Source organism: Prosopis cineraria, unplaced genomic scaffold (genome assembly GCF_029017545.1).
Source record: "Prosopis cineraria cultivar Desert tree isolate PC_DT_omini unplaced genomic scaffold, ASM2901754v1 PC3, whole genome shotgun sequence".
In the NCBI taxonomy this organism is placed as follows: Eukaryota; Viridiplantae; Streptophyta; class Magnoliopsida; order Fabales; family Fabaceae; genus Prosopis; species Prosopis cineraria.
Genome location: NW_026555334.1, coordinates 34,353,821 through 34,365,177, shown reverse-complemented (window position 1 = coordinate 34,365,177; position 11,357 = coordinate 34,353,821). Strand labels below are relative to the sequence as shown.

The 11,357-nt window shown below is 32.5% G+C and overlaps 1 protein-coding gene and 1 long non-coding RNA gene across 2 annotated transcripts; both read right to left on the bottom strand.

Annotated features, from left to right (window-relative positions):
* Positions 1-2,546, bottom strand: LOC129306347 (photosystem I assembly factor PSA3, chloroplastic). The gene is made up of 3 exons (XM_054946895.1): positions 2,083-2,546; positions 1,351-1,515; positions 1-495 (listed from the first exon to the last, which is right to left on the bottom strand). The coding sequence occupies exons 1-3, from the start codon at positions 2,449-2,451 to the stop codon at positions 175-177; spliced, it is 855 nt and encodes a 284-aa protein (XP_054802870.1). The 5' UTR covers positions 2,452-2,546; the 3' UTR covers positions 1-174.
* A 6,968-nt stretch (positions 2,547-9,514) lies between these two features.
* Positions 9,515-11,154, bottom strand: LOC129304953 (uncharacterized). Its single transcript, XR_008591815.1, has 3 exons — positions 10,983-11,154; positions 10,255-10,320; positions 9,515-9,704 (listed from the first exon to the last, which is right to left on the bottom strand). It is a non-coding gene; the product is annotated as an uncharacterized LOC129304953 (long non-coding RNA).
* Positions 11,155-11,357: the final 203 nt, after the last annotated feature.

The window sequence follows — 11,357 nt, the reverse complement described above, 5'->3', positions numbered from 1 at the left end:
TGGTTCTAGAAACTACTTCGTATTTCACTTAATACTTCTAAGTTCTGGCATTAAGCACAGCACAAGATTTATAAATGTCGAGTCAGTTGGCTTGAAAAGGGGGAAAAAAAAACAGGAACTCTGCAGTACATTTTTGTCCTGAGCAAAATGTGCCAAGAAACATGAATCACTAAGTCAAGTGTCTCTATTTTGTTTAAGAAATTGAAGGTCCTTCATTTGCAGTTCCACAGCTTCTTTTGGTAAGGGCTTTTCCTGGGAAACAAAGTCCTCCTCAACACCTTCTTCTACTCTTTGTCTCTTGTCTTTGACCATCCGTTGGATCTCTGGCTGCTTAACTAAAGGAAACACAGCACTCAGCATTATAATCAGCAGTCTCTCGTCTTCATCCTCTATAGCATCCTTCCCGAAGCAACAGACATAGATAGCATCAAGAGCCTTCTCAACTCGAATCTCCATCGGGATAGTAGGAGGTGCAGCCTTCAGCCTCGCTCGTCTCTGCACTTTCCAATATCATTTTTGGTGAGGTTAGACCAGAGTTATACTATATGTACACGGGTACAGATGGAGCACTAATTAAACTAACAGCAAACAGCATCCGTCATATATTTCAGTATTGCTTTTACTCTTTCTCAAGCTATTGGGTAAAATAACATACCAATTCCTTCAAGGGGGAAGAAATAGCACTTATCACAATCAACGAGCCAATAGCTTATATGATACCTACTTCGGTCATTAAGATTGAAGTGAATTTGATGTCTTAGGTTTTATTCTTACTACTGTCCCTGCTTCCCTCCCAAGGCGAATAGAACTCCTCACAACGTTAATTAAATGCAAGAAAAAGGTCATATGTCACAATTCACATGGTGTTGCAAGACACAAGACATACAGAGGATCCCCGCCTCCCCAGACTAATTTAGTGCCCAGTAAGAAGCACCTCCCTTGCATTCATCAAAGGCAGGCAAATACTACAGCTTCAGCAACAACTAAAGAAAAATGATGAACAGAATCAGGGAGACTATAAGGATTAAAATTGGACTACTAAATTCTCAATCAAACTGAAAAATTTTAGCAACAAAACTTCATATCAGAATTTGAATTTTGGCTTGAAATCTTGTAATTCATTACCAGTCTTCGTCAATCTTGGGATGCAAAGAATAACTCATAAGTCTTTATGAGGAGCAAATGAAATGCACATAAATGGAACGCCTCAATATAATCCAGATAATAGGAATGATATTGATACATAGTGATCACTAATTGACGTAAAGCAAACGACTTCAGTTTCCCTTCAAAAGCAACATAATAAGGAAGCTGACGAAGTGACGCATACATATATGGAAATGGACTAACCTCTCTGGCTTCATTCATTAAGGCAATGAAGTTCTGCTCTTCAAATTCAATGTCATTAGAGATCCGGAGTCTCGCAACTCCTTCCAAAATCTCCTCAGACTTGAGTAGACCAGCACCAACTGCTGCTAACCAACAGCATAACAGAACATAAAGAGGATCCCCCGCCTACACAGAGTAAATTAACACCCAGTCAACATGTCACATGCATCTCTTAATCCAATTTTAGATCATCAAAAATCAAAAGCAACTAATACCATATCCAACATTAGAGAGCAACAAAATATTGAACAGACTTGGATAGGTTGTAAGAATTAAAAAAAGGATTGATGTATTTATAAATCAAATTGTTAAGCATTTTTGTCTATATAATTTTTACTAAATTTTCACTTTAGTCCTTACGATTTAGAAATTTATATAATTAGGTCTCATTGTCTTAATTTTTCAATCCAGCTTATCTGCTAAACCTCAGCTAGTAAGACCTCAAGTTCTTTGATAAAGCCAATCACGTCCCATGAGCAAAGCCTACTTATCCAATCGATCTAAGTTAAGTGACATCATCTGTCATATATGAGTAAATCTGATCCTTTTTCATAGTTAAAAGGTAGAGCAGTGGCGAAGCAGCCAAACAATAATAATTGAAAACCCAGGAAAAGGAATCAAAACGAAGATTAACTATAAATTAATAACCAACATTGGAATTTGATTTTTGAGGGGAATCGTATCACTTATTACCCGTCCTCGACGATCTTGGAATTCATAGAAAGCTCTAGAATCAGTAATGGTACACTTCTTTCCAACCCGCCTTCGGAACTCAGCAAAATCGATGATGTCACCGCCAACGCCTCCTTCGTCGGCGAGGATCCTTGCTATCAGGCCGACGACGGGAAGGGAACCGATGACCTTGTTAGCGAAATTAGAAATAGAATCGGGGTTCTCCATGTAAGACCGAATGGAAAGTCTGGGGGATCCAGTGGGTCTAGTGGGGTGGCCATGGCTGAGAAACAGAAGAGAAGACGAAGTGTGCTTGGATGAGAGGTTGAAGAAAAGAATTAGATTGGTTTGGAGTGATGATAGTGGAGGAGTGGATTTTAAAACCACCATGGTACTGGAAAATCGGAAGTTAATCTCGTTGATTTTATCCACCTCTCGTTTATATAAGTTGCCTTATCTGCTGTGGGGATTATTCCCTGGCTGCAACGCACCACACTATGATGCGCTCCAATCAGTACGGAGCTTGTCAAACTTATGAGGGAAAATCACAAGATCCCATAGAGATTCTAATCACCAAGAAGGCCCACCAAATTGAAAAATAATTCTCAAGTCTCATGGGCTTGATAGTAATTAAATTTTGATATGCATTTACTAAAATAAATTTATTTAAAAAAAGAATCAGTTGCCATTAAATAAGAGTATTTTAACTACGCCACACACATCAGATGTGAATCTTGTGCTGTCTGGAGACCCGGGAGAGCCATTTCCATTTCCATCATCTTTGCCATGGTCGAAGATTATCCTTTCAAAATAATTGTAAGAGGATCCGTTGCCAGTGCTAATATTCTTTCCCTTGCCGACCAATCAGTGACAGTACTAGGAACTTGGGTTAAGAGGTGCAACACTTTTTTAAGTTTCAGCTGAATATATTTTAAATTTTTTTAGAATCCAAATATCTTTAAAGCTAAACTAAGGGGTGCAAAATATTTGGGCTCCATGCATCACCACTCATGGTATTAGGGTCGAGAACTCTCCCTCTTAGCGGTTAGTCGCAGGCATCACCACTTGTCTCCGGTTCATAAAGAACTCATGAAGATAGGAGGGGAGAAGTTCTCAATTCCAGTCTCCGTTGGGTATTTATCAACATGCCTGTAAATTTTGAGTGTTGATTCCACGAACCCATATTTTGCCATTAGGAAGCACAGTTGAAATTGAGTGATGCATTCTGATAATGGAGGTGCCTGCCATGACCTTAACTCTCTCACCCACAAGCTTTTATTCGGGCTGTAAAGCACTGGCTCCAAATTGGGTGTGTCGGCATCCCACCGTTCTGTTCTAGGCATTGTTGATGAATATAAGAGTTATTTGTTCGGTAGATTCGAGAGGTCGCCCAAGGTTCTTTTGGAAGGCATCATTTCAGTGTCCTACACGGGTTCACGATAGGTATTTAATTGTAACTGATTCTTTGTTTTAAATAAGGGTATTTTAAATACATATCAAAATTTATTTTTGGTAATTAAAATTTTTTATGGGATCTTAGTGTGATTTTCCCAATTTATTATGCTTGTCTCCCAGAGGGACCGTACAAAACTTATTTAAGAAAAGTTTTTTTTAATTATGAAAATTTAATTGAGGGATTCAATAAAAAATACTCAAAATATTATGTTCAAGAAACTGAATGTATAAAAATAATATAATCTTGTACTAGTTGCTTTCGAAATTTTAGTGGAACTATGAAAATGCCCCAAAAAAAGTAAATTTTTAAGTTGGGGCGGACATAAAAAATAACGCCGAAGTCCTGACTTCACGTCTGAAATCATTGTCAAAAGGAGCCTGAAGTAACATTACGATGCACTTAAAACTTCAGATTTGATTTGTTGGCCATCTGCCCAATGGCACATCCTTTGACCTTTATATATATATATATATATATATACACATCATCCGGCATCCTGAAATATCTTACATTAATTATTATGTCATTCTTTAAAATTCAAACCTTCGCCTTGAGAAATATATAATAATAATAATTTTTATCAACTCTATCGAATGTCCATGGTGACTTTTGTTTTGATCGCGTTATATTTGTTTAGGATATGGCTGGCTCCGGCTTCGTTCTTGGATTATGTTTGCGTTGCTCCAGCCAATGCATGGAATCAAAAATTAATGATTGGGCTTTTTCTAAAAGGAAAAAAAAAAAGAATACATTTGAATAATTAGGAGATCTATACACTTCTTTGTTGGCGGTTTTGATTTGTTTTTGTTACAATCCAAATTGGGCTTTAGCGATCCTTTGTCATAAACAGACAAGCCCATAGAATGATCCTAACAAAGTGCAATCAAATCAAATACTTTATCCACAAAAAAATAATAATAATCAAATATATAATAAGTTCAGTCTCTCTCTCTCTCTCTCTCTCTGAACTTGATGCTATTTCATGTGTTCGTGTACGTGCCAAGTGGTCCTTGTGTCTTGTCCATTGCAATCCTCCCCAGTTATCTTTGTCTGTTTGATAATACACCAGCACATTGACGCCTATGTGAAAGCGTTCAAAATTGCGCATCTCATATTCATTCTCGATCATTAATTAACAAATTGATTTGACTTTCATTACAAGTTGATCACGAGCGCTGTGTAAAACCCACAACCACAAGGCACAAGGCTGTTTTATTGTTGGATTGCCAGTCGTCTCCTCACCACTGAGAATCTTCACTGCATCTGTGTCTTTTGATCATGAAATGAATTTTCTGGTTCTGCAAGTCAGAAAAAAAAACAAAACAAAAAGAAAAAGAAAACCCTCTCTCTCTCTCCCACTCTCTCTCGTGCTTATTGGGAAAGCTCAAATAAAATAAAAAATCTGAATGATATCTGACAGTCATGCGTTTGTTAGATCACGGGTATTACCGTGGAGGGGTGTAAGATTCTCTACGTTTTGCGACCCAGTTGAATCACGGTCCTCATGATTCATGAGCATGTTACCACATCTTTTCATATCTTACTTACATTGAAGTCACCTTGTTATTTATTACAGCTTTTAACAGGCAAGCACGTGCACCTACCTAGCTATATATATCTATAATCATTGTGGAAATTTCAATCTTATGATGTTGGTTTGTGGGTACGTACACTTGGGTTCATTGCAAAACCCTACCCGATCTAAACCCACCCATATTTTCTTTGGCAGCATTGACCAATGCGTTTTAAATTTTCCGACCTATTTTACTTCTTTGCGAGTTTTAAGTTATGATTGCTACAAAGAACCATTAGTGAATCCTTTTGATTTGTTATACAAAAATGAATAATAAATTTACGCAAAAAAAGGGAGCCATTAATTAGCGACCTCTAAGCAATGAGCACCACCGTTCCCAATTTCCTTTCTAATATTCTCCACTCTAATAATTAATGATGAAATTTGAAATGATTATCATTATTCTGTATTGTTATAATTTCTGGCCTTTATGCGGCCTCTGATTCTAAAGCGTTGTTAGAACCACGCAATGACACGCATGGTATAACACAAGATCATGAGCGACTGAAAATATTTTGAAAGAATGATTCGTTATAAACCCATTTATCTGTATCAGGTGCGTTTTCCCATCAAACGCGATTTCTAGTCAAATGTGGCATCAAATTGCGGAACTAGCTAGCACTACTTCAGAGGCAATGTGTCAGTGTCCGTTTAAATTTTAATTAGGTGTAATAAATTATAAAAATAATTAATTAAATAATAAATTTTAATTATAATTAATTATATTATAATATAATTTATTTAAATACTATTTTTTAAAATTAATTTTAATAGGATTGAAAATATTTAGATGATTTATTCAGAATCAATTTTAACTGTATAAATTATCATAAAAGACATTACTTTTTAAAATTAAATTATTGATAAATGTGTATCTAAAATTTAAAAAGTAAAATATATTATTTAAATTATATATCTGATTAATGATAAAAATTTAAATTATATTAATATTAACAATTTTAATTTACATAAATAAATAACTTAATATATCTTAGTTCAAATAAATTTAATAAAAGAGAATGATTTAATTCTTAAATACCAAACATTAATTTTACAATAACTAATGAAGATGATGATGTATAAATTAATATCTACTGATATTACAAATATAAGCCATATTTGATGAATATGTTAAGCACTGCTCAGAAATTTTAGTAACATAAAAAAATGTAATAATGTAACAAATGAAGCAAAATCTCTCTATTTTTGAACCTTTATAATAATCTTTGTATGACTCTCAATTTTAAATTAAATTAAATTAATTTTTCTCTACCAATTAATATTTTATTTAAATTAATTTTATAACAAATGCTAAGTAGAGGATGGTAGTTGATAGGAACTTATGCTAGAACTTTTTTAAGAATTTAAAGTTTAAATTTTATTAAAAAAAAAGAGAAGAAAGTTTAGTTTTATTTTTATTAAATTTTGTGTATTTTTTATAATTTTTTTAGTCCTTTCTGATAATTTTTTCATATAACTTTGTAACAAAAGACATAGAAGCTGAATCTTATAGCTTTAGGAAAAAATCAATCTTTTGAGAAAAAAAATCAATTTTTTGAATAATTGGTGTTTGGATAATTAATTGAAAAATTGATCTGTATCCAAACACACACGCACTTTATAAGAAGCAACCTTTGTTTTGGGTCAAGATTTTTAAATAAATGATGAGCATCTGGAAGATCTATATGTATACAGAGCACATTCAGTGGCTACGTGTAACTCTGAGGCTTTTGCATCTTCCTTTCCTTTGTTTAGGTCAAAGTATTTCCAAAACATGAGATGCAACCTTCCCCGGATGCATCAAAGGGACGAAGCTTTGTCCATGTAATTATTAATTTCCTTTCTGGAAAGATTTGTGTCCTCGCGTCAGATGCCTATTGATCATTGTAATGACTAGTGACACACAAATCTCTCACTTTTTTTATCCATTATCTAATTACACACATACATATATATTTATATAATTGACAATTATATATTACAAAGTTAAATGATAAATTAGCCTTTTAAATATTAGTTTAAGATCATTTAAAATTTTAAACTCATTATCTTGTGTGACATTTTTTTTATTTTTAAAAATAATACAATTTAACTTCTATCATTAATAAAAATTAATTTTAACTATTAGTTAATTAAAAAATAATAGAAAAAACTCTCAAAAATTATAAAAAAGAACAAAAATACTCAAAAATTACAATGATATAAAAATAACAAAAAAGAATCAAGAACAAATTATTAATCCTTTTTTGTAATTTAAAAATATTTTCTATCATTTTTAGTCAATTAGTAGTCAAAGTTAATTTTTGTTAAGGGTTTAAGGTCAATTTTTTCCTTTAACTTTACATAAAAAATCACTGAAAATCCTAAACTTAATTATAAGTTAATTCTGTTCCTCAATTTTAAAGATTGCCCCTTATTACCTTATCGTTTTCTCATTATTAATGAGTCTCACATTACATTTTTAAAATTTTTTTATTATAAAATATTTGAGTTGAAGGTGTTCACTAACCCTTTCGAATAAAAGTTGAAGAGCAAAAATAACTTTTAATCTAATAAAAGTGTTAAAAAAATAGTGGGATCCATTAATGACCTATGAATATTAAATATTTTTAATATCAAGGTGATGAATGAAGGAATCTTAAATGTTGACAAAATATAATTAATTAATAGTTAAGTTTAAGATCTTTAGTGGCTCTTTGAGTAAAGTAGAGGAGCAAAAATAATTCTTAACCCTTTTGTTAATGATAAGGGTTAAATTACACTATTTTTAAAAGTTGAAGAAAAATATTATACTAAAAAATTTTAAGGTTTCTGCTTGAATATATAATTTTGAGACTAATTTACTCTTTTACTTGTGTATTGTAATAGAGGTAATTTCTAGGTCATGATTTTTTTGTCATTTTTTAATCAATAATGATTGGGCATGGTGGTGGTCAAAGTATTTGTGAGGGTGGGAATGCAATTGTAATTGTAATTATGAAATCTTTCATATTGTTACTTAAGGAAATAATAAATACCATAATGAGTCTCAAAAATAGCCATGAGGTCTTTAGACTTTCTTAACCACTGTTTACCTAAATGTGAAGATGCAAAGAGATCAAAATAAATCTATATTTTGATTAATGGTGAAAAACAAAAGTACACAATTGCTTTGACTGCATCTTAGAGTTGAAAGTGATTCTAAGACTACAAAGTAAATCTGAAAAGTAAATTAGCTCTGTTTAAAAATGATAAAGTGTTGTTGATTCTTGATGATGACCCTTTTTTTTCCATGGTCCTCTAGTCCTTTAAAAAACATTTGATTAAGACTGTTACTCCCATGAGATTTAAAGCTTGTTCAAGAAATATTAGGGATTACTCAACACAATCCCATGAGATTCATAACACGTAACACCATATCCATTCAATGGTCTCTCACATTTAATTATCCTAAATCTTGAGAGTTGCGCTGGGCTCATGCATGGCGCACCCTTTTTCTAGAAATAGATTAAGCCATGTTTCTTGGGAATGTCATGTTATTTGTTTTACCTCTTCTTCTTAGTTTTGGGCTAGCACTTCAACTTTAGGTTGAACACATGTTTTGAATGAAATGCAATAAATACTAAATTGAAAGGAATGTTGTGGGATTAGATGACACAATATGATTAGTTTAAGTAACTATGTTTGTGAGATAGTTGGCATCCACGCAGCCTGTGTAAAATCTCACTCTACTAAACACATCTAACATTAGAACTCATGGTAATCAAAATATTAATACATAAAAATGATTACCAAGATTTTGTCTAAATTCAAGGGATCCCAAGTTTTTTAAATAACAATGAGTTTAAAATAATCAAATCATTTATATTAGAGTAAAAGCAAGTTTCAAAAACATGGAATACCTTAAAGGAGTAAAAGAATTTGAAGACAGTTGAAAAACAAAACATATACTGTGATATAAGACAATGCACCATGGCTCGTGCACGCTGCATCGCGGAGTGTTGCTCTTTGTGCCACGCATTACGGCTTAAACACCATGCGCCGTGGTAGGGGTGTGCAATATACCCGAAAACCCGTCAACCCGCCTGACCCGTTTTATAAATGGGTTAACCCATACCCGTTTAGTAAGGGAAGGAAAATGGGTACGGGCAGGTAATACTCGTATAAGTATAAACGGGAGGGTAACGGGTTAGCCCTCGGATGGCCCATACCTGTAACACCCTCAAATTTACAAACTGATTTTTCGCAAATCATTAATTCAATAAATCATTTTTTTTTCATTGAACCCTTATCATACCCTTATCATGGTAGAAAAATTTCTACCATGGTACATCCAAGACAATATACCACAGGTCTTAAAATATCTCAAAAAAAACAATTAGAACCATGAGGGACAGATAGGATCCTCATGGCATGATATTTAAATCAGGTCATGAATCAAGAGGGACAGATATAATCCTCTTGGTCATATAAATACTTTTAATAAAAAGGATTAGAGTTTACATGCTTCACAAAGAAGATATGTCCTAAGTTGGCACAAGATACATTGTATAATCCAAAATAAGAGGCAACGTAAAAGATGGTGTCTCATACACCATAGTTACACCTCTGGTGCTTTCTTGGCCGAACTCGCTCCTGTAAAAATGTTAACCATGGGGAATGAGACTTAAAAGTCCCAGTAATCAAAAATTAATATGTAATGATGCATGCGGATGTAACTAATCATGCGATTGCTAAGTGGGCACACAAACATTTAACCGAACAATACTTTCAAACAAACCGAACAAGTATTTAATTTGCATGACTACACCTTATATCCTCCTTTCGCCATGCTCGGATGCCAAATCACCCGGCCAAAGGTGAGTTGGACCAAGCGACACGCCACTCATTGGGTCCAATGAGGGCTTACCACGTGATAATAATTAACCGAACAGAAATTCCCATTAACACCATACATTAAAATACCCTGACAAGTCATGCATCATTCAAATATCCAAACAGAAATATATCCGAACAATAATATCTCATCATGATAAACAAAAAATAAATTTTTAACCCACTTGGCAATGATTTCACAGAAGTATATAACAGTATTTATTTTCAATAATTTATAATTTTTCCAAACAATAAAACAACACATAATCATTCACAAACACACCCATCACAACACATTAATAATGGTTACCTTGTGTCTTGAATAACAAGTTCCCCTTCACAACTCCTTTTTCACCACTATCTTTGTCAATATAATCTACATAATTATTTCACAATACTATATATTAATTTTACATTAAAATAAATAACTCTAATTTAAATAGTTAGAAAGTCTTAGATCTATAATCCATATTAATACTAATTTAAGATTTATGCCTCATTTAACTTCCCAAATTCTTTTCTAAAATTCTCATACCCTAATAAACTATTTTTTTTATCCTCAAATCACTTCTAGTATCACAATTTCATCCTTCTATATTCTAAAAATTTGTCCAAAAATAAATTAAATTTTAAAATTATCCTGAAGCCTCAAATCACCTTTTTATAACCTCAAAAATACCTATTCATACTTAAATAAATATTTAATAATCATAGGTTTATCCCTACATCTCAGATTCCACATAAATTCAATCATATAAATCTAGATTTTAACTCAAAAATTCTTAAACATGAGTTTCAACCTCAAGAAAATATTCTATAATATTTATTATATCCCTAAGAGTTTTAACCTATATTTTTAATCCATTATATCATCAGATTAATTATCCTATAGAAAAATCCTAATTAAAATATTTACTCTATCCTACAAAATAATCATATCACTAGAAAGCTAATATTATTTAGAAAATAACTATAAAATTAATTTTGTAATTAAATAAATTTTTAAATGCTAATCTAAACAGGAAAGTTAGAACATACCTGAAGAAAAAGAAAATAATCCCCCCTTGCGAGAAAACGCCGAGCAACGTGAGAGGAAGAGAGAAAAATAATATAAAAATGGGATTGTGAGTCCCAAAATTATATTAAAAAAAAACTATAGGTTTGAATTTAATTATTCAAACCTTTGGGCCAAAAGTTGCAATTTTCTCTAAATTGCATCTTAGTCTCTCATGCTTCCTAATGCACACACCCCCTCCTTTTTATACATGAAGGCACCTCTTCTCTTCCCTCATCTAACCAATGTGGGACTTAAAAACAACAACCTTCCACCCCTTTTTTTTTGTTCCTTCTATCTTCTCTTTTTTTTTTCAACACATACATAAAAAAAATTATTTATGTATTATATCTTAACTA

Excerpts from the sequence above, each read along its gene's own strand:
- LOC129306347 (XM_054946895.1), bottom strand. The coding sequence starts at position 2,451 with ATGGTGGTTTTAAAATCCACTCCTCCACTATCATCACTCCAAACCAAT. Across the intron at positions 1,516-2,082 it reads TCCAAGATCGTCGAGGACGG|GCGGGGGATCCTCTTTATGT; the intron begins GTAATAAGTGAT and ends TACTCTGTGTAG. Across the intron at positions 496-1,350 it reads TAATGAATGAAGCCAGAGAG|AGACGAGCGAGGCTGAAGGC; the intron begins GTTAGTCCATTT and ends TGGAAAGTGCAG.